We start from the raw sequence: 23,098 nt of genomic DNA on the forward strand, positions 1-23,098 counted from the left end.
CCCACCCAGCGCCCGCACACTCAACCCGGCTGCTGAATGTAGACCCAAGTATTACAGCTCACAGGAGACTGGATGACTGGCTTTCGAACCACACCAAGACATAACCAGAGTCTAGAACTGCAGCCCCCCCAACAGAGAGTCTAGAATCACCCAGTCTAGAACCACAAACACCAACAGAGAGTCTAGAAGTACCCACCCACCCAGGCTAGAACCACAAACACCATCTAGAACCACCCATCCACCCAGGCTAGAACCATAGGCACAAGTCTGGAAGAGCCCACAGGCTACTGGGATCCATTTCCCACGGGCACCTTCCGAAGTTAGTTTCATCCTCCACACCTCTCCGTGTTTTTGGAGGCAACCCCTGCCCCTTTCTGCTGTCTACAGGAGGTGCTATCCAGCCCCCAAGGCAGGTGCCAACTGCAGAGAAGGGGGATAAGGAAAAGCAAGGTTCAAAGTGGCCGTACCCAAAGCCTTGCCCAGCTCCCAATCCCAGGAGGTGGGATCCCGGCCGCCCAGGAACACAGTGGCTTGTTAATGACCCGGAGCAAAGGGACAGGCCGAGTACTCACCAGCTTCTTAACAGTGGTGGACGATCTCTCATCCAGCACGGGGCCTGGGTCAGAATCGCTCAGGGCAAACTTCACCGTCATGCTGACCGGCCTCAGGTAGTCCGTCGTGTCCTGCCGGGAGGAAGGAACCTAGGCTCGAGACGGGATTCCTTAGCCACCCACCGTCCCCCGGGAAGGATGCCAGCTTTGCTTGAGACCCGCTGGACCCCATGCTTCAGCAAGAGGATATGGAAACACTTCCCCTGGGGCATGATGGGATTGAGGGGGTCACCTTCCTCTGAAGCATCCGATATTAGCCATAGCTGGAGGCAGGGTAGCTTAGCTAGGCCAGTGGTGGGATCCATACAACTGGAGGTGACGTGACTTACAGATCCCTAAGTGGTCTGGGACTGGCCCTTCTCTCCCCGGGCCGTACTCCCCAAGCTGGGTCCCCCTTGTTATAAAAGAGGGGGCTGCTGGCCTGGCATTCGCTGGGAGCCTGGAGCTTGGAGCGGTGTTCTGGAGCAGAATCAGGAGGGTTGGTGGCTGGCTGAGCCCCCGTGACACGGATGATTTCCGGGCTGCTGAGGTTTATGTTTCATTGTATTTATGGCCTAATTCATTATGCTAACGGACCTGGAGCCTAAGCTGGGCCTCGTGGTTATTTTAAATGTAAATCAAGAACAAGTCAATAAATAATCCCAGGCCAGGGAGCTCAAAGATGGGATCCGTCGCGGGAGGAAACCCAAATAGGACAAAATGCTTTGATCCCGGGGGGCAGGACAGCGTTCCCCCCCCCCCCCCCACAATTGGGCAATGGCACATAGAGCAAGAAGGATCAGGCAGTCCTAAGGGAGGCAGTGTGGTCTAGTGGGTAGAGCACTGGGCTAGGCGACCTGGAGCAAGATGCTTCCCCGCTCTGTGCCTCTGTTTCCCCTCCCACTCTTTCGACTGCCCGCTCTTAAAAGGGCAGGGACCGTCTCTCGCTGTGGGCCCGTCGACGCTGCACTCAGTGGCGTGACTGCAGCACGGGCAGACGGACCTGTACCTTAGCCGGCTCGGGTACCAAGAGCAATGAAGCCACTGCCAGGTCCCTGAGTATGCGCTTGACCTGCCGGCAGATAACACCTCTGCTTGCAGGGCAGCGTAGCCTCAGGGGCTGTGTGCGGCAGCGGGGCCGCTGGGTGCTGTTGTAATACTGGTGCTGTCCAGCAGGAGGCAGGATGCTCCATCTCTCCCCTCCCAGAGCGCCCCCCCGTACTCACGATCACGTGGAAGGGGAGCGGCTCGCAGGCTGCCCTGCCCACGCTGGCTCGGAGCCGCTTCTGCACCAGCTTCTGGGAGGTGTCGTCGAACACGGCCCTGGCGCTGAACTTCCTGTCGTCCAGAGACACGCTGTACCTGATCCCTGCGCCGACAAGGGGGGGGAGTCACGCCGGAGTCCCGGCACCGCGTCCCAAGCCGGGGGCGGGCGCCGGGGCCCCGCGGCACTCACCGAAATGCCGGTCCCCCCGGCCCGGGGACCTGGAGGTGGCGCGGAAGCAGACGGTGGCCGTGACGCACACGGAGTCCTTGCCGTGCCGCTGGCAGTTCTTCTGGAGCACGTTGATGGAGGCGGGGTTGACGGCCAGCGAGGCGTTGACCTGGACGATCCTCCGCGACCTGGCCCCCGGGGACCACACGTTCAAGACACTGGTTCCCTAGGGCGCCCTGTTTGTCCAGCCGCAGGGGAAACTAGCGCACGGGGAAGCTAGAACCGGACACTGTGCCCCCCACCACAAGACACCCCTGCACTGGGGGCCTCCCTCCACCCTCCATGCCTCCTGCCCTGCATTAGCTAAGGCAGTGTTGCCTAGTGGTTAGCGCACTAGGCTGGGCCTCGGGAGACCTGTGTTCTATTGCCCAGCCCTGCCACTGGGCGACCTCAGGCAAGTGACTTCCCCCGCTCCGTGCCTCAGTTTCCCCATCTGTACAATGGGGATAACGACCCTGAGCTCCTTTGGGAAGCGCCATGGCCATTGGCTGGTCCGACACACTCGCCACCTGTCCCGCTCGGTCCCTCCGCGGCGGGAGGGAGCGACTCACCGCAACACCACGGCGGCTCCCTGGGCCCCGACGGCCAAGTCCACCAGCTCGTCCCCGTCCAGGTCCATCTGCCCGTCCACACTGCGGCCGAAGTAGCTCAGACTCGAGTGGAGGGACGAGGCTTCGATCCGCTGGCGGGTAAGTGGGGAGTTAGTCACCGGTGGAACAACGGCCCGGGCACCACAGGCACAGCCAGGTTTAACTCATTCTCCCAAGAGGCAGTGTGGCCTAGTGGTTAGAGCACTGGACGGGGGCCTCAGGGGGCCTGGATTCTATTCCCAGCTCTGTCACTAACCAACTGGGTGATCTGGGGCGAGCCACTGTCCTGTTCCGTGCCTCAGTTTCCCCACCCATGATTTGTCTGGCAGGCTGTTTGGGGCAGGGAGCATCTCATACTAGGTGTCCATGCAGCTCCCAGCACAATGGGGCTCTACCTTCGGGCCTTCCAGTGTAGTAATAACAACACCCCAAGGCCCATTAGCGCCAGCCCCCTGGGGAGCCAGCAAGGCATTCAGGGAGACCAGCACCCAGAGCCCCCCAAAGGTAGCTTTAAGCCCACCCACCCTCCTGCCCCAAGAGCTCCAGCCGGGAGATCCCAAAGTCTCTGCCTGGCCAGCGGGGAAGAATCGCTGTTGGTGTTTCTAACCCCCCTGTCTCTTCCCCTGGGCGAGGGGACATAGTCACCTCCTGGGACACCCAAAAACTGCCTCGCTGGACCAGACAGGCGTCTGCATGATGGGCAACCCCCCAACCCGCCTCTGTGCTGAATCTGGGTGCAGGAAAATCTTTCTGCACCTCAAGGGGTCTAGCCAAAGGGCAAGCGAGTGAGTCGAGAGGATTTTGGTGCCATCTGCCACCAGGGGGCAGCCCAGCCGCAAACAAAACCCCGCGGCTCTTTATTCAGCCCTCACGCCTAAGGCCACCCTGCAAAGTTGGGGCTGGCTAATTCCTCCCCCATAGGCCCCCCATGCAGTGGGTGCCAGAGTGGGACCCCTACAGCCAGGGCTCAGATCCTCGCCTATGGAAATCAAGAAGAGTTAGGAGCCTTGAGCATCTGGGCCCAGATATTGAACACGGGATGGTTTCCTGGGAATTTGTTGGGGCTGGCGGTGGAGAAAGGGTGCTTGGTGAGGGGCACTGTGGCAGGTGGGTGGAGAGAGGGTCTAGTGGTTAGAGCTGGTGGGGGCTGGGAGTCAGGACTCTTGGATTCTGTTCCCAGTACCAGGAGGGAAGTAGAGGGGGGCAGGCACCAGGAGTCAGAACTACCACCACTGCCACTGACTCAGGCTATGACTTGGGGCACATCACTGCCCCGTCCCGTGCCTCAGTTTCCCCATCTGGAAAATAGGGGTGAACATTACCCAGCTCACTTGGGGATAAGGGGCAAAAAGACTTTAATGAATTAACATTAGTGAAGCACTTTGAACTCCTCAGGGGCTAGAGAGAGCTGTAAACCTGGCATGACATTATCCATCCATTATTAACAGCAGTTAACCCACTTGTTTACAATAGGTCCTAGTGTAATGGAAGAATTGGTTTTAGGATCCATACAAGTGTCTGGATCTAAATCCTCCTTAACAGGGCTGGGCTGTTTCTGTAGGCCAGGCACGCCGTGCTCTCGGACACCCAAGTGACTGACCTGCTGGTACTGTGGCAGGATGGTGCCCCGGGAACCATGGTAAACGTACACGGCCCCCCGGTGGCCGTCCTCCAGGGGCGCTCCCACCACCACGTCATTAAAGCCGTCGTGGTTGAGGTCGGGCACGGCCGCCAGGGAGTAACCGAAGCGGGAGTCCTGGGGCTTCTTGTCAGCATGCAGGGTCCCGTTGAACGTCAGCAGCCGCTGGGATGCGGGGAAGGAAGTGAAAGGGCCTTATCACCCTCCAAGCCAGATTCAGCCTCTCTCTGCACCTGCCAGGTCCCCGGCCACGTCTACCGGGAGCCTTTGATCATGTCACCCTCTTGTGGCTAGCCCTAGCAATTACAACAGCCTACTACTTTCCCGCAGCCAAGAGTTAGCCACACCTACTCTGTCCTGCCTTCCCCCGCCCCACCACATCTAGAGGCCCATGAGCCTGCTACCAGAGCTGGTCTTTTAGCTCAGGACGTGTTTTAAAATCCAGAGGCCCCAGGTTCAATCCCCCCTGCCGACATCCAGGGGTATAGTGCAGGAGCAGAACTTCAGCAGAGAGCGTGTTTGTTTGCGGGGAGAAGGGTGGGGTCTGTCTCAGCTCCAGGAACCAGACGCATGGCTTCTCTTTCCCCTCTGCAGGCTTGCATTCCCGTTCCCCCCCTTGCAAATCAGACAGCATGCTCCTTATATGCACAAATATAAGGGAGAAAGGTAGGGTGGGCTCTGTAATTTACCTGGCCCACTTTGTAGATATAGACCCGGCCTGTTTCTTTGCTCTGATCTCCCAGGTACATTGGGGCGGCGACCAGCAGGACGTCTGTGATTCCGTCCCCGTTCACATCCACAGGACACACTTCGCTGCCGAAGTACGAGCCGATCTGCAAAGAGGGTAGATGGGGGGGGGGGCGTCAGGAGGCAGCGAGCCCTCATTTTCCTGCCTCCCCAGCATGCTCAGTGCCAGCCTTGCTCTCTGCACTGCTCAGGTCTTGTCTGCACCCAGACTTGGCCTCGATTTAACAACTGGCGCTGAATTAACTGAAGCTGGAACCGGTGCCAGAGGCTGTGTAGACGCTCTGTTAAGCCAGACATAAACTGGTTTAACTTCGGTTGATTCTGAGCCAAAATGGGTTCGCACAGATTTAGCTGAAATCGGCTTAAAGCAAATCAGTTAAACCAGTTCCACTTCCTCATGTAGACAAAACCCCAAACTAACCCGCCCTCTTCGGGAGATAACGGGTGGTGGAATGGAATGGAAAACTGCACTATAATGTTCAGCCACTAGGTGACACTGTGTGTAACTTTACCAGAGCCAGGACTACCCAGAGCAAGCTGTAACGTTATCCTCAGAAGTCATCTCCATGTATCTGGCATTAAGGGGGCAGGAAGGGGTGTATAATTCAGACTGACGCGTCACCACGGCCGGGGCTATCCCCTTTTTTATACGCTCGCACGTGCAATTGTGCACGGTGGGAATTTTTCACCGAATGCTTTTTTTCCTGGAAAAATGCAGATTCACCCAACCCCAAAAACCCATCTCCGATGCCACAGGCTCTGGATTCACCGAGGAGCAGAGATTGACCCCGAGGGGTCTTTCTAGAGAGACAGGCTCAGCCCAACCCCACGCTGCCTGCCCGGCTCCTACCTGCTCCCCAGTGAGGGCCTGGGATATGACCACGCGCCCGCTGTTGCTCATCTCGAACAGGATAACCTTCCCCTTGTGCTTAAAGCGCGGTGCCCCCGCCACGTAGAGACATTTCCCGTTCCGGAGCCGGACCGAAGAGACAGCGTAACCTGTCACGGAGAGAGGGGACCCCGTCAGCTCTGCCTCCGGCACCCCGAGACACTCAATGCTGCAGAGAACATCAGAGCTGTTCTATGGGGCAGGCTGTGGGTTCCTGGGACGGGGGGGCAAGCAGCTGGCCAGCTTTGGGGTTTGGTTGGCTGACACAGAGAACTGGGTTTTACTGATCTGTGGCGCTGCCTCCAGGGGCGTTACTCTGAAGACAACCTTTCCAGAGAGAGAAGAATGGGGCAGGGACTGTTTCTTTGGTCTGTGTTTGTACAGCGCCTTGCACCGTGGGGGGCGGAAAGGTGCCACCACAATGCAAATGAAAAGAAATTAACAACACAGTGACTAAAGGCACAGAATTGTTCCCTGGCCTAGTCTTCTAGAGCCAGCCAGCTCTCCTTTTCCTCCGGGGCCCAGGGAGAGATGTGTTTCCCATGCGTTGTTCCCCCCAGCCCAGATTTTCCTGGGCCATCCTGATTTGGACAGAACTGGGGTACGGGCAGCCATGGGGCACATGCCTATCGGGGCTGGTACCTCACCCACTCGTGTCACAGAAGCCAGCTGGCAGATAACACTGGCTTCCAGACCCAGCCGGGATTGTCCTTTTGTTCCGATTGTTCAGAACCCAGCACCAGAGGGTCCTGCCCCATGACTGGGGCTCCCAGGCGCATCCACAATACAAGGAATAAATCCCACCAGCTTAGGGCCAGGTTTTCAAAGCCATTTAGGCACCTAAAGATGCAGGTCGGTGCAGAGAGGGATTTGCAAGAGCATCTATGTGAGTCAGGCACCTAACCCCCTTGGGAAATCTGGCCCTTGTGTTGAGCCGGGCGACCTAGAGGAGACGGGATCTGCAGCCCGTTATTAATCCCTCGAGACATTCCACGCCCTGCAGCCCATGAGATATTTCTAACCCATGTGCCCTAGGTGCTTGGCTCCTTCCCCAAAGGTCACATGATAACGAGAGGCGGGACAATAGAATCCCAAGGCCGCTCAGTCCCGGGAGAAGAGGGCTCGGGCCGACGGCGCCACCTCACCTAGGTAGGCCGCATGGTTCTTCAGCTCCAGTGGAAACTCCTTCTCGAAGGCTTTCCTGGGCGGGATGACCCGGCCGTGTCTGCTCTCCTTGAGGACGGCGCCATCCCAGTCGTACGCCCCCACGGTGCCAAAGAGGATCCCGTCCTGGCAGGGGCATGGAGGAGAGAAGATGGGAAACCGTGATGTTTCTGTTACGCCAATCCCTTGGCTACGAGCCCAATTTACGTTCCCCTTTGCAGGTCCCCCTGGAAGACAGTCAGTTCCTTGTGCTGTTCCTCAGTGGAAAGGGGATTCTGAGGCACAGAGAGGAGAGGCTATTAGGATAACTTCCCATTTCTGCAATTGCTTTCTAGAGAAGTCCCTCGTAACAGAAGCAGGGAATGACTGATATAAAGAGACGACATGGTCCGGTAGTAGGACACCTGACTAGGCCTTAGGTGGCCTGGGTGACCTTGGGCAGGTCCCTTCCCCTCTCTCTGCTCCTGTTTTGCCTTTAACTCATCTATTTAGATGGCAAGGCCTCCAAGGACAGAGATAGCCTTTATATGTACAGCACCGAGCACAGTGGGAGGTTAATTTAATCTGCCTCATTGCAAAGGGATGGAGGATATGATTTTGAGCCCCCTTCTAGCTCTACCTGGGGGGATAGGGATAGCCCACTGGTTTGAGCATTGGCCTGCTAAACCCAGGGTTGTGAGTTCAATCCTTGAGGGGGCCACTTAGGGATCTGGGGCAAAAATCTGTCAGGGATAGTACTTGGTCCTGCTAGTGAAGGCAGGGGATTGGACTCGATGACCTTTCAAGGTCCCTTCCAGCTCTATGAGATAGGTATATCTCCATATTAAATTAAGCCAACGAGCAGCAGCCTTACCTCCAACAGGTGGGTTGAGAAGCCAATCTGGGACATCTCCAGTTCAAAGGAGCTTTCGTTATACCCATGAGTCCCTGGTGGGGAGGGGGGAGAGAGAGAAAAAATCAGCATCATTTCGGGTAACCCAGCACAGGAAGATGGCCAGGGACATTCCGCTATGAACTCTCACATTTGTCCTGGCTCTTCTAACAGGATGTAGGGCCAGGAGTGACCGCTTAGCTCTGTAGAATGCTAAGGGGGAACTGGAGCAAGAGGGTCCATGTTTCAGGGAGGACCTAGCTTGGTGTGGGAGAAGGAGGTCAGGAAAGGCTCAGGTGTGACACTGGCCTCTCAGCGCGTAGTATAAAGTTCTGTTTTCTCCTGTGCTGCTGGCAGCATCTCTGATTGCCAACGAAACAGAACCCACGGGCGTAAGAGTGGAAACTAGGGCTGCAGGGGGTGCTGTAGCACCCCCCCGTTTTGTGCGGGATCCCGGCTGCCAGCCCCGCTCCCGGGGGCTCCACTGCGGGCCCTGCTACCAGCTGCTGGACCCACACCTGGGGGGCTCTGCTGCTGGGCCCAGTCCTGGATGCCAGCCCCAGGTCCCGGCCCCTGGGACTCCACGGCTGCCCCGATCAGCCAAACGCAGTTACCTTCGAGGCTGAAGATCCTATCCCCTAAGGCGTCCACAATGTCATTCAGGGCCGCCTCGTCGCTCACGTTGAAGAAGTATTTCTCATCGGGGTCGCTGGCGATGTACTTGATTTCGCTGATGAAGGAGTGGGGATCCTGCTGTCGGCGCATGTAGTGACCTAGGACCTGAGAAGCCAGGGCTGTTGAGGACCGTGTCACCTTCAGCTGGTTACTCACTGTCTAACATGGCACACTCTACAGGTGTCGGGCAAGAGCCCCTCAACGTGAGCCAGTTGGAAAATGCGTTTTTCCCCCTCTCCCAGTGGAAAATTTCAATTTGGAAATTGCCACCACAGTGCCTCATGGGAACTGTAGTTCAGCTGCCTCTTGCCCCCATTCTCCTCTATAGGCCAGGGTCACTGGATGGACTACATCTCCCAAGATGCACCAGTCTACCCTCTTCGAGGCAGCAGTTGCACCATGGGAGTCTTTGGCCATGGTGCAACATGGGAAATGTAGTTTGGCTGCCTCCTGCTCCTCTATAGGTTGGTTTGGAAGGATTAGCTTTTTAGTGGGTAAATGTTAAATGTTGACTTCCCCGAAAACACACAAACCAAGAAAAAGATATTTCCATTGAGAATAATTGAAATTTACAGATGGGCAAAGTAAGAAAAATGTTGCTTGAGAACTTATTAGAGTAGATTTAGGGCTATTTACTTTGTATAGGTTGAGATGTGATGTTGACAATTTGTGTTTTAATCTTTATAAAGCCGTCACTTTTTCAATCTCCAGGTCATTAAATAATTATTGCCTGATGCCCGTGTTGTCTGACCCCTCCCAATGTCCCACAACTGTGAACATTTAAATGGCTAAAAATTGAAAAAGTGCTTCAAAACAAACATTGTTATTATCCGTTGAAAGTATAAAAACTAAAAATTGAGTTTGGCCAAGCCCATTTATTGGCTGGCAGTCTCTGGGTGGACTACATCTCCCATGATGCACCACAGTCTTTCTCTTGGAGGCAGACGTTGCATCATGGGAGTCCCTGGTCATGGTGCAACATGGGAAATGTAGTTCAGGTCCCTCGTGTCCCTGATCTCCTCCACAGGCCAGGCTCCCATAGTGATAGGAGTTGACACAGGAAAGGAAGGGAGGTTTCCCCGGATAAAATTCCCCATCTCCATCAACCAGTCCAGAGCATGAGAATCAGACAAGCCGGGCTGGTGCAGCCACACAGCATTAGCCCATGCCCCAGCCACATCGAGTCCCTGGGCGCTGCCCACTCACCGCGATAGCATAGCGCGTGATGTTGCGTTTCTCACATTCAGCCAGGGCCTCTGGCAGCTCATCCCCGTCATGGGACTCGCCGTCGGTCACCACGATCATGAGTTTGGTGGCTCCTTCCCGGCCCCCCCTCTCCGGGCTGAAGGCCTCCGAGCTGTCACAACAGAGGGAGAAGACACAGACTGAGGTTCTAGCCCTGGCTGAGGGTCACATGCTGTGAGAGGCCCAATTCCTAACCCTGCCCTAGAAGGTGCAGAAGGGCTTCAGCCTCCAGGGCCCATTCAAGCTGCCAGTGAGTGGACCAATTGTGGTGGCGGACCCCACCGTGCTAGGGGCTGTACAAACCCCCAGCGAGCGCCCTGCCCTGACAAGCTTACAATCCAAAAAGAACAGACAAAAGGTGAGAGGGGAAACTGAGGCACGGGGACAGGAAGAAACTCACCCAGGGTCCCCCAGCTGGTCAGTGGCAGAGCTGGGCAGAAAGCCTAAATCTCCGGAGCCCCAGTCCGATGCCTTCTGTGCCATGCTTGAACTGGGCTGAGACCCAGATTTCATTTCCACTGAGCAGCATGCAGCTCGTCTTCCACAAACCCACCTTCAGGCCAGCTCTGCACTGCAGATGGGGCTCTGTCGGTCCGGAGGTGTGATCCCCCGACTGACCCAGTTGTGCTGGCAAGTACCCTCGTGGCAGACACAGCTTATGCCAGCAAAACTGCACTTTGGCCCCTGCAGTTTGCGCCGTTCAGGGAAGGGGAGAGGATGTGGAATAACCAGGCCGGTGGAGAGAAATTTGGGGCCCCGGGCCGTCATGTTCGCTGAAGCCCCACCCCCGTTATTTCTGGAGAGATCAGTAGTTAATTTACTCAGACATTACTGATGTTTTGGGCTCCTCCCACTCTCGGGGAGCTGGTACAATTGCCCCCTGTTAGCCCTGATAACAACCGTACTAGCAAAAGTACAGCTTTACCGATACAAGCCATGTCTACACTAGGCGAGCGTTGCTGGTATAAGATACTGATCTAGCTACCCAGAGCAAAGTGCTCCTGGCACGCACGGGGCTTCAGTCACGTCTCGTCCTAGAGGGCGGGGTAAGAGCACGTTTTCATAGGCTGATCTCTGGGAATCTGTACCAAAGGTTCTTCTACACCCCCTCGCCCCATAATCATAATCCCCAATCCTTAACAGATTCATCCTCCCCAGCCTCCTGGGAGGCAGAGCAGGGCTATTATCTCCACTTTACAGCTGGGGAAACTGAGGCACAGAGCTACTAAGTAACTTGCCCAAGGTCATGCAGGGAACCAAGCAGGGGCTTGAACCTGGGTCTCCCCCATCCCAGAGGAGTAGTACTCATCCTCTCAGTAGCCACCATCTCCTCTCCAGTTGGGAACAGCGCTCCCATGACCAGCCTCCCACCAGCTTTCCCCAGGGCCAGTCTCAGCTCCCGAGAGGCCTGGCCCTGCAGCCCTGCTACAAACGGTGCTGCCTCTTGCTCTCGCCTCGGGCACTTCGCCCTGGCGCCATTAGCGCGAGCACAGGACCAGCTGTCCCTTTAATGAAATCTCTGCCCACACAGACCCCTCCGAGTCTGAGTTCTACGCCCACTTCCTTTCCTGGGCTCCACAGAGTCAGTTGCGGGCAGCCTGGTGAGTTTGTTGATCCTAATCAGCAAGGAGCAAAGAAGACCTCAGAGGATGCACAGGGTTAGCTTTTGGGCTGGAAGAGAGCTCTGTGAGCTGGGCCGTCTAAAGGCCACACACTTGAGATGCCTGAGGTTCAGTGTGTTGGCATCTGCTAGAGGAGTCTTAAAAACTAAATTCCTGTCTTAACAACCCTAAGGCACTTAAGAGATGAGCAAGGACTTGCCCTTCTTGGGCTGCATTTCTCCTTCCCCACACTGTTGTGCTGGGTTGTTAACAGTTGTTCTCCACCCCTGAGCTGGCTGCATTTCGGTGGCGTCAGCCACACACAGTTTGTGCCGGGTGTTGGGATCCCAGAGCTGTATAAGCACCAAGATACTTTGCCATCATCTCCCTGCAAGAGGCCCCCTTTTCTCTGGGTCTGCCTGGGGAGGAAATACCATGAGAACAGGGTATCTAGGAACTGTCTGCTCCTGGAAATTCACCCCAGAATGGATATGGCACTTAAGCAGCTAAGAAGTGTGGAGACCACAGTTAAAAATCCACACACCCAGCTCCCATGAGAAATCCCTCCCACCACTCCCCGTACCAGGCCTTGTGGATAGCGAACGCCGTGCGAGTCTCCCGGCCCTCCTGACGGCTGATGTTCTTCGCCGCCTCCACCACTTCTTCCGCTGTCTGGTAATCCTGGAGGGTCCATTCGTGGACAGCTTTCTCCCCGTACTGCAGCACCCCCACCTAGAACAGAGGTGGCACGTTCAGTAGTGCTACAGGCAGCTCAGTGCGACGTTATCCCTTCTGCATGTGAAGGCTGGGGTAGGAAGGGAGGGCAGTGGATTGGGATTCGAGAGACAAGGGCTCAGTCCATGGCCTTCAGCAAGTCAGTTGACCTTCCACTTGCTGGTGTATTGAGGACTGTGTTGGAATTGCAAGCTAAGAACGGCCGGGGAGGGAGTGGGGGGGTGGGGGGTGGGAGGGTTTCCTACTTGCACTCTAGAGGGCTCTGTAGCAAAGTGTGGGAGCAGAGTCAGTCAGCACAGCAGGTAGCCAGTTTGAAAAGATCCCACTTACACCAAGGTGGGGTCAGTCATGGGTCACTGCATTAGGGAGCAGCCTGTTTTGTCTCTCTCTGTTTTGGAGTTATTGTTTTCAATTCTAAGCAATAAAGTCATGTTACATTGCAACCTTCCAGCAGGAATATTTATGTTTTTATCTAACTTTGTGTGTGTGTGTGTGTGTCAGAGAGAGAGAGAGAGAGAGAGAGATCGGCTGTGGGGGTGAGAGGCAGCAGGAAGTCAGGAGAAGCAGTTGTGAGCGTGATTTGGAGGGAAAGATGAAACAAAGCTTGTTGGGCACAGAGCTCACAGGAGGGGCAGACGTGGCATTGTCTGAGCAAGGAAACTGCCAGCTGTGGGAACGGAAGACAGACTCTGTGGACATATTTTTGTGACGAAACAAGGATCGCTCTGACTCGTAGCACTGAATTTTTATCCTGACAGAACCCGCCCTGCATGGCCCAGAACACTGGCTAACTGCACAGGCCAAAGGGGCAAACATCTCATCAGTCTGATTAGTTCAGGTGCGAGGTTGCAGACCGGTCTGGGCGTGTATCCCAGATGGGACGCTGCATTGTTTGCCTCTCTCATGAGCATCGAATCCTCCAGCCAGAGGAAATCCTCTCTCCTTTGGTTAACGTACTAGAGCAGCGAAGAGCAAAGGGGGCAGAGGGGACGCGCAGTCAGACTCCAAGTGCTCGCTAGGGGCGGACTGGAAGGTCTGTATGCAGGGAGCTAACACGGGGCAGGCGTCTGTCCAACACCCCAACGGGAGGGGGGAAATCCGTGGCATCGCGGTCCCTTCCGTAGGTGGATGGGAGCTGAGCTAGCAATAACAAAGCTGGCTTTTGCTTGGGTGACTCTAGGACACCCGGCCTTGAATGAGGTTTTGCGTTTCAGCCCTGGCCTGTGCCGACTCAGCAGAGCGGACCGTCTCCACCCCCCCACCCCTCAAACACACACAACAAAGCTCAGAGGTCAGGCTCTCTTTCCGCCTCTTTTCTTTACATTTCCTGTTTCCCATGGAGTGGGATTTCTTGGCGCCCCCCGCCCCTCCGAGTGGACACACACCCTGGGGAGTGGAAAAAAAATGGACGCCAACCAGAGTGTCAGTGCAAGGCATTGTGGGACCAGGCCAACCGGTGCCAGCCGCAGGGCATGATGGGACTGGGCTAACGCCAGGGCCACAGCGAGGAAAGGCATTCTGGGAGTACAGGAGAGGGTATGAGCAAGGCATTCTGGGAATGTGCCGATTGCAGGGCCAGAGCGAGACTGGACATTTGGGGAGCAATGTGGGGCCAAAGGCAAGCAAGGCATCCTGAAGAGAGGGGCTGGGTGCAAGGAATTCTGGGAGCAGGTTGGGACCAGAGCAAAGCAGGGCATTCTGGGGGCAGCAGGGCAGGGTCAGAGGCCTGTTAGCGTGGTCTGTCTGGGCTCTGCAAAGAGGGAGGAGGGATAGACATCCCAGGGCCTGCAGAGTATCACAGCCACCGGCCCTGCTGCTGGGAGGAGTTGAGCCACAGCGCCCGTGGGAGCAGCGTGGGTGTGCCACTCCTCTCAGGATCAGGCCCTTGGAAGAGAATCGGGACCCGTGGGGGAGGGTGGGGGAGTTGAGGCAGTTAGCCACCACTGCGGCCCTGAGTCAGCCAGCCTGCCCTCTGTGAGTCAGCCCCGTGCCACGGCAAGCCAGCCAGACTCACCGTTTCCTTATTTACTCATCCGGAGGATGTGGGGAAGGGGGCGGGCGGCTGGCGTTTGAGGGGGAAGCCTGTTTCCTTTGATCTCCTTGGGGGGGCCGGAGGGAGGGGGCTTCAGGCTCGCCAAGATGTGGACTCCCTGCTTCACTTCAGCCTCAACCCACTCCTGACCTCCTTACTCCCCTCCCTCCCACCTTCCCTGCCCTGTCTCCCCACCTCCCTTCCTTACGCCCCCTCTCCTTCCCTCAGCTAGCTAATCCCCACCCCAAGATTTATGGGGGTGGTGGATCAGCCCTCCCTCTGCTCGCTCCACCTTTCCCCTCGTCTGTCTTGTCTGTTTCAATTGTAAACTTTCAGTGGCAGGGATGGTCTCTGAACAGCGCCTGGCCCAAAGGGGCCACATTCTCACACTACAGTAACGCAAATGAGCGGAAGTGAGGCCTTCTCTACCTGGGACGTTACCAGCTGCATCGTTGCCCCCCGCCCCCCCAGAATAGACACCATTTGCACAATTTATCCCGGTTTGCACCAGCAGACGCTTGTGTATTTTTATGTCTGCTTTGGTAAGCAAGTTGTTTTTAAGTGAGGTGAAACTTGGGGGTACTCAAGACAAATCAGACTCCTGAAAGGGGGACAGTAGCTCGGAAAGGTTGAGAGCCACTGAATTAAACCATCTAGCTTATGTCGAGGCTTGGAAGGTCTGGATTTTTACGGGTGAATGTCGAGGAACGTCGATTTGCCCGCACGACGAAAACCTAGTCACAACTGAAATGTTCAGATAGGCCAAGGACAGAAAATGCTGCTTGAGGACTTAACGTTCGAGATTAACTTGCTTGTATTTTGACCCGTGACATCGACAATTTGTGTTTTAAGGGTTACAAAGCTTTAACGTGTTGGATCTCAACATCTGTCGTGAAATAATTATTGTCTGACACCCTCCCGGGGCAACCCCTCCAGAATGTCCCACCACCGTGAAAATTTAAATAGTTAAAAATCTAAAAAAAATGTTTAAAAATAAACATCGATTAGCCACAGAAATGATAAAAAAAATAAAAACCGAATTCTGCCAAGGCTAGTTACAGCTGTCAGGGGCTTGCCCTCCTGCAGCTATGTTGGCTGTCCAGAGCCTGGTGTAGGCAAGATTTACAAGATCCCAGTATCAATCCAGAGTCATGCCGCTGAGTTCCACACGGCTGCTCCGGATTGAGTCCCGAACTGAATCTGGCGGATACACTCACCTGGATCTGGTTCGGGTCGATGAAAAACTTGCCGAGGATGTTGCTGAGGAAGTTCTGCACCTCGTACCAGGGGTAGATGCTGTTGGAGCCATCCAGGACAATGACTATGTCCATGTAGGTAGAACACCCTGAAACACACACGGCAGGTGGGTCATCAGACGGGAGCTGACATGGGGGATTGGGGATCCTGGCCACTGTGGCTTTGCTCTACAGACCTGGGGCTAGCGGGTTGGCATTAGGGAGGATCTTGACTGGGTGACTGATTTTTACAGGGGCAGTGTGGTGTAGTGGTTAGAGCAGCTGGGAGGGAGCCAGGGTGCTGGGGTTCGGAGGATGGGGAGTAGAGGGAGCCAGGACTCCAGGGTTCTAGCCCCACCTCTGGCACAGGCAGAATATTCGTGACTCTGAGAGGACAGAGATCTACCAGGTGTAAGAGTCAAGGCCGATTTTGGCCCCTGGGATCCAATCTCTACCGCCGGTGCTTAAATGAAGGGCCCCCAGTTGCACAGCAGGACACTCAAATGAACACGTTTTGGCCCTGCTGGGTGAGTGGCAGTGGGTAAGAAAAGCCCTCGAACTCCATGTTGTACTGAAAAGAGCTAACAGCTTTCCTGAATGCCTCTCCCGGCTGCAGGTCACCACGGAGCGAGCTGCTGCCCAAGTCTGGTCCTAGCACCTGGCTGCAGTGCATTCTGGGAACAGCCAGAGGCTGGCGCATTCTGCTGCTAGAAGCAGGGCATTGTGGGAACGGCCTGGTGCCGGTTAGCTGCTCCAAAATCCCGGACAGGACCATGGAGGAGACCTTTCCGGGGCATTGCATTAAGGCTGGACACAGCTGAACGGGTGACGTCTCCTTTCTGGCATTGCCCCAGGACTTGCAGACCCAAGGGGCCAGCAAGCCGCCCCCTCCCTGCCCCCAAAGCTGCTGCGATACGAACGCCAAAAGTCCACCCAAAAGGGGCGGGGGGGGGAAGCCAATTGGCTGCATTGCTGGCATGCTTGTCACGCAAAACCGTCTCGGGCCCAGGCAGCTTTTGTGGCCCGGCCCGGCTCCATTTCCACGCACACAGCAGCCGGCTCACCACCTACTCTGAGCCGTGGGGGCGATGGTTTCGGTCGGCTGGAAGCTGCCATCCACCCTGGTGCAGATGCCCGTGCTGAACATGGAGGTGCCGCACTCCTGGGACCAGAGAGGGGCGCAGGCCTGCCGAGGAGAGGGAGATGCAGGTTAAGCCTGTCCCTGAGGGATGGCGCGTCCCCATCATTCTGCCCACGGAGCTTAACGCTCCCCCTCACCCCTTTCCTAAAACAGGAAGCGTTTGCCATGCCAGAGCAGAGCAGTGGTTCATCTGGACCCACCTCCACTGGCACAGCCCAGGGGTCTGTCTAGCCCATTACTCCATCCACAGGCACCCTGGAATAGGCCAGTACCCCAACTAGGTCACTACTCCCCCTGCACGTGTGCTGGAATAGGCCAACATCCCATCTCCTGGAGCATGGGCAGGGATTAGATGGGTCACGAGTGTCTATCCCACCTCGGACGCGTCTCCCACCCCGCTGTGCTGGGACAGCCCAGTGGGACCAGCCAGCCCGCTGTCCTTTCCCTGACGTGACGTGGGTGACGTTAAGTCCTGGCCCTAGCGACCAACGTCCTCGGGGTCTCAACTCCTACGTCTCCACCCGGAGGGCACGATTGCTGCCAGGTACAGAGGGGAATTCCTCTCCCTGCCCCGATCAGCCCTCAGTGTTGAAGCTGTCAGTCAAGGGGGGGGTTTCTGAGAGACGGATGCTTGCTGTTGGGAACTGGCCTGAGACCCACCAAGCTCATGTCACGCAGGAGCCAGCAGACAGGGAACACACAATGCCCGGCGCTATGCTATACCGCGCCATCCGAGGTGGGGTGGACGTGGAATGATTTACGTCGAATTAGGCGCCTAACCCCCCATTGATTTCAAAGGGAGTTGGGCACCTAAATACCTTTAAGAATCTGGCCTTTAGGGTATGTCTCCACTGCAATCAAAGACCCGCTGGGGGGGGAGGGGGGGAGTCTCAGAGCCGGGGTTCCAGAGCCGGACAGCGACACTGCTATTCTTACCCCCGCCATCCTGAGCCCCGCGAGCATACGGCCATTGACCCGGGCTCTGAGACTCGCTGCTGTGGGTGTTCGATTGTGCCGTGGCCTCTCTGTGTGTGACGCAGGGATAACCCGTGTCCCCACCCCACAGGGGTGTCATGGGGCTAAATCCGCTAACCGCTGGGAAGTGCTCAGCCGCTCCGGTCTCGGGAGTCAGCTAAGTACCTTCGGGTAGACGGCTACTCCAGGGAGTGTGCTGTGTCCGGAGCAGGGAGGCTGTGGGGGAAACTGATCCCCAGTGGCAAAGGCAGCAGGGCTGGGGGAGAACCCAGCACGGCCGCCCCGCTGCCCACGGTGGCCTGACCGGCTCTGAGCAGACGCTGACTCAGTGAGCAAACAAGAGCGAGACCACAGAGATGCAGGGCGGCAGCTGGCAGGGAGCGAAAAGCCACACAGGGCTATATTCCCAGCTGAATGACAGAGCCAGGCCTGGTCGCCTTCCTAATGCTTCAGGACTGGCAAGGGGGACGAGGCCACGGCTGGGTGCTCCGAGCGCAGCCAGACCCTGCAGTACCGAGGCAGGCTGAGAGCAGCTCGGGTGTTACCTGGCATTAGTCTAACTCCACTCGAATGTCGCTCCTCTCCTGTCCCACCCCCTCCCCAGCCCTGCCCTCCTCCATCCACCCCGTCTCTCTCCACCATCCTGAAGGATCTACTTTTCACCCCTCAGCAGGACTCTGCCAAAAAGCCCAAGGGATTTAGGAACACACGCCCCACTGGGCTCTCAGCAGGGTTTGTGCTTCTCCCTCCCTCAGATCACTTTGGCAAGTCCTCTCCGCCACGCTGGGGAAATTTACAAAACAATAACGTCTCCCAGTGTTAAAATGCAACTTGCTCCACTTTGAAAATACTCCTTTTATCCAAGCCTACCCCTAGCTCAAGAGGCAGTGTGGCCAAGTGGGTAGGGCCCTGGACCAGTAGTCAAGTATTCTGGGTTCTATTTCCACCTCTGACTTGCTATGTGACCTTGGGCAAGTCACCGGGCCTCAGTTTCCCCTCCCACTCTTTGTCTTACACTGACTTAGATTGTAAGTTCTTTGGGGAAGGGACTGTCTCATTATGGGTATGTACAGCTCCTAGTACAACGGGGCCCTGATCTCAATGGGAGTCCTGAGATGCCACCACAATAGGAAGTTTGTGGGTCTAAGTTTGCGACTGTGAGGCTCCCACCCGGGATGGTGAAGGCAGCTCACAGAAATGCAGCACGTGGGACTTTTTTCGGCCAGTTGGTAAGAACTTTGCTCACCACGAAGCCATCCTCTTTGTTGTCCAGGAGCGTCATTCCAAAGTGCATATTTCTGATTTGCGTGGAGACGTTCCGCAGGGCCATGTCACCTAAATAAAGTGCCGAGAGGCGGAAGGAAAAGCAAACGGCGTTTTAGTGCCCAGCTCCGAGGCTCAGATTGAGGTTTCAGAGGAGCTGAAGGGAACTGGGGATTTCAATCGGCGTTTGGCATCTACTTCCCGTTAGATCCTTTGTAAACCCTGCCCTTTACATTTACTTTCGAAAGGCGGAGAGGTTTCAAAACCACTCGGGGTGGGGAGTGGGCAGATTTAGACACCCAGTTTTCAGGAATGAAAATGCCAGTACAATTATGAAGGATACATTCTCATTAGGGTTTGCTGATGCTTGGCGGATTGGGCGCTAGGGATCTTGGGTTTGGACTCCAGTCCCCATCGAGTTCCAAATCCCTTAGGGCAGGTTCGAAAATTTCAACCCAAACGGATCCGTTTTTCAAGTGGCGTTACCTAGGTTGACCTTGGCACACGCGGAGTTGTTTCTTGCACCCATAGCGCACTTGTACACGTCCCCTTTCCGGTTGTCGGCTGTCCCATCCCAGGGCGCCCCGACCAACATCCTGTAGAGGAAACACCAACAACGCAGTCAAGGGGGCAGAGATGGTACCTTCCTCCTCAGAACGTCAAGAAATAAATTGTTAGCAGAGTGGGCAGCCTGAGGTTCTGATGCGACAGGGAGAGGTTTGCAGGGAAGTTTTATAGTTAGTTTTAAAAAGTGTTATATATAAACCCTTCACGGTGCATGGCATAAACCTGAGGTGAGTAAGAAACTGCTCCTAAAGGTCTGTTATTCCATAAGTATCCACTAGGGGGGATTCTTGCACCTTCCTCGAAAGCTGCTATGATTGGCTACCCTCAGAGACAGGAGACCGCAGACAACCTTGATCCAATAGGTAGTGCCTAGTTCCTAATTAACAATACTTGGCGCTTTGACAGCATAAGCCAGTCTAAAATCACAAAGCATTTCACAACAGGGCAGAGCATCATTAGCCCCACTGTACAGATGGGAAAACTGAGGCTCGCGGAAGGGGACATGACATGCCCAAGCAAGTCACTGGCAGAACTTGGAATAGAGATCACGCTGCAACTGCCAAAGTCCTACTCTAGATGCTAGACAAAATCCCTCACACAGCTGGGCATAGCAGAGCGACAGAATAGGGCCCCTTTAAATAGTTTTGAAGACATCGAGTTCTTGTGTTTTAGACACACAGCCCCAGAAACCAGCCTGCGCAGCGAGGCCGGGCGTGTTTGCATGTCCTTAGCAAATACGGGTCTTTGGGGCCGACCGTGCCTGGTTTAATTGGGCTTTTCCCAGTCCTGCAGCCTCCTGGAATCCTCATCACACCAGCCCCCTGCTTGCCTCTGGTCTGGTAACCTAATGAAAATACCTTTGAGTAGACGAGTTCTGGCTCTCTGCTTTAGCTAAAACGCTGCCTAAGTTTATGGCTCCGTGAGTTCCTCTTGGTTCACACGCCTCCGGGGGAAAACACACGCGGAGGAAATTCTCTGCACAGATGGATCAGGAAGGGAAGGACGTACCAGAAGGCCAAAACCTCAGCTGGTTCAGTGGTTAGGGTGATGCCTTAGGACTCGGGGGATGTGAGGTCAAGTCAATGCCTTGTTCTTCCAAAAACTTGGGCAAGTCACCAGTGCTCCACTGATGCCCAGGAACTACAGAGATCTGGCCCTATTCCCACCCGGAAAACAACCCCTCGGCGTTTTAACTGCCTGCAAGTGCTTTTAAAACACCGCAGGTTAAAAAGATCAAGTCAAACGAAGAAGGGAGAAAATAGACGCCATGAAGCCATTCTGGGGAGGCTCTCTCTACTCCCAGCCCCAAGGAGCGCTGGTGAGAGAATGAACCTGAGGAGGAGTGAATGGAGAAAGCAGCTCTCAGGCTGAGGATGGGTGAGGGGGGAAAAGGCACTTGGATGTAGATGTAGGATTGTTCAGCCAAACTCTGCAACTTAAATCAACCGTCCTCGCGCTGTCTGTGGTTGTTGAGCATGGCTGACACAGCTGCAGAGGAACAACGGATTCAGTTCCCAGATCCTCAAAGATGTTCAGCACCTAGCTTCTCAGGTGTCAGGTGGTTATCCACGTGCTTAACTTTAGTCCCGTGAGATGTCCTGTTACTCCAAGCCTCCGTTTCCCAGCTGTAAAACAGCGACAATAGCGCTGCCCTCCCGCACAGCATAAATGGATTCACAATGGTGAGGCCCTCTGATGCTGGGTACGTCAGACAGATCAATCTATTCTTGGGGTACCTCCCTTCCAGGCCAGCGGCGTTTGACTTCCCAGCACTCATCACAGTTTGTTTCATTTTTAAAAAAGCCAGTGCCTACGTAGACAGCCGATCTGCTGCCAGCCCTTCGGGATCTTGGCATTGGCCCGCTATTGTTTTATTAGGACTGATTGAAAATTTTCCATCAAAACTTTTTTTGGGGGGGAGGGAGGGGACGCTGGGATGGAAAACTGGGGTTTTGCTGAAACCAAAATGTTTCCTGGATGCGTCAGCTTTCCTTGAAAAGTTTTGATTTTTTTTTTCCAGTCAGAAAACTGAAAAATGTGGGTGGAAAAGCCAGACTTTGAGTTGGGGGCCAACATTTTTGATTTGTTCCCCCCTGTAACGAGGAGTTCACTTGCTCTCGCAACAAATGAGCCAGAGACCTCTTCTGAGTGCAATCACCAGTGCTTTTTATTTTCAGTCTCAGTTCCCACCACCTTCTATTTACGGTCTGCTACAAACCAGCCACCTGGGGGACAGCTAGCGTCTCCAGCCAGCTGGGGTGCACGCGCTGGGGTTCCCCCCTTCCCTTTCTCTTCCCCCCTCACTGCCTTCCTGCCAGCCTTATATAGCCCCCTGCTAACGAGGCCTGCAGGTGCTTCTCTCCTAGCAATTAGGCGTGGCATACTCAGGCAGCCCCAATTAATGCTTCTTAATTGGAGCTGGGCTAACAGGGGCCTGGCTCAGGACACCCCCTCAACAAAAAGTCAACATTTTCCACTGGACGTGTTGATAAAACGACAGGACAGATTTTTGGGTTTTGTCAAAATTTTCCATGGCGCACCCCTCCCCCCGCATTTCCCAACAAGTTCTAGGTTTTCCAGCCCGGTCGCCACACTTTAAAGTGGCTGAAAGTTTGGGGGAACAGTTCTAAACACGGGTGGATGCACTGCCTTTTCCGTCCTTGGTGGAAGTTCTGTCGTAGAAGATGTCATGGCTGCCCAGAACAGGAGCACCCGGCTTACGCCCCAAATTTAGCCCAGGAGGGAAATCAGTTAAGGTCTGGAGGTTGTTTTGTTCGTCAGCTGGACCTGCCTTAGCCGAAGAACATGGAGCTGGAGACACACATTTTCTTGGGGGTGGGCAGAGGTGCCGTCGTGAAAGACCTGCCCAGCATCCGCAGAGGAGTGGCAATAGATGCTTTTCATGGGGACAGCCTCCCTTTAGCTTACTGACACAGGCTATCTTGCCAATTTTGGGAGGGACTGTACCTCAGGAATCAAATGACCCCATATTTGGGTCACTAACCCTCGCCAGTGATCCCATGAGGCCCAGCAAACTTAAGAACATAAGAGCGGCCATATTGGGTCAGACCAAAGGTACATCTAGCCCAGTATCATGTCTTCTGACAGAGGCCAATGTCAGGTACTTCAGAGGGAATGAACAGAACAGGGAATCATCAAGTGATCCATCCCCTCTCACCCATTCCCAGCTTCTGGCAAACAGAGGCTAGGGACACCATCCCTGCCCATCCTGGCTAATAGCCATGGATGGACCTATCCTCCATGAACTTATCTAGCTCTTTTTTGAACCCTGTTATAGTCTTGGCCTTCACAACAAGGAGTTCCACAGGTGGACTGTGTGTTGTGTGAAGAAATACTTCCTTCTTTGATTTAAGGCAATCCGAGTGACTATGGAGATTGTAGAGCTTTAGAAGAGTTGAGGTTTACAGAGAAAGCTGGTCTAAACCTTAACTCTAATATCATCCCTCCTCATTGCAGCTAAGAGAGAGGACTTGATTCCCTACGGCCTGTTCTCACTTGGGCATCTCTTGCTGAGACTGGCAGCCCAGGGGGGCCACTTAGCGCCAATGAAGATGTGGTCGCCAGTCCACTGGGAATGGCTTGGTGACCCACCCACTCCTACATTGGTCACCTAATGGACGGCA

General features: G+C 55.2%; 1 protein-coding gene across 1 annotated transcript in view; it reads right to left on the minus strand.

The window, feature by feature from the left end:
• Positions 1-23,098, minus strand: part of ITGA10 (integrin subunit alpha 10) — a 52,539-nt gene that overhangs the window by 10,777 nt on the left and 18,664 nt on the right. Inside the window, exons 4-19 of the mRNA XM_054010771.1 lie at positions 19,374-19,483; positions 18,871-18,959; positions 16,580-16,694; positions 15,491-15,618; positions 12,090-12,238; positions 9,867-10,017; positions 8,600-8,765; positions 7,968-8,041; positions 7,096-7,240; positions 5,912-6,060; positions 5,004-5,147; positions 4,276-4,479; positions 2,637-2,767; positions 2,047-2,213; positions 1,817-1,959; positions 573-683 (exon numbers count right to left, since the gene is read on the minus strand). Coding sequence (XP_053866746.1) covers positions 573-683; positions 1,817-1,959; positions 2,047-2,213; positions 2,637-2,767; positions 4,276-4,479; positions 5,004-5,147; positions 5,912-6,060; positions 7,096-7,240; positions 7,968-8,041; positions 8,600-8,765; positions 9,867-10,017; positions 12,090-12,238; positions 15,491-15,618; positions 16,580-16,694; positions 18,871-18,959; positions 19,374-19,483 — 2,176 coding nt within the window. The remainder of the gene's footprint in view (positions 1-572; positions 684-1,816; positions 1,960-2,046; positions 2,214-2,636; positions 2,768-4,275; positions 4,480-5,003; positions 5,148-5,911; positions 6,061-7,095; positions 7,241-7,967; positions 8,042-8,599; positions 8,766-9,866; positions 10,018-12,089; positions 12,239-15,490; positions 15,619-16,579; positions 16,695-18,870; positions 18,960-19,373; positions 19,484-23,098) is intronic.

Source organism: Malaclemys terrapin, chromosome 21 (assembly GCF_027887155.1).
Source record: "Malaclemys terrapin pileata isolate rMalTer1 chromosome 21, rMalTer1.hap1, whole genome shotgun sequence".
In the NCBI taxonomy this organism is placed as follows: domain Eukaryota; kingdom Metazoa; phylum Chordata; order Testudines; family Emydidae; genus Malaclemys; species Malaclemys terrapin.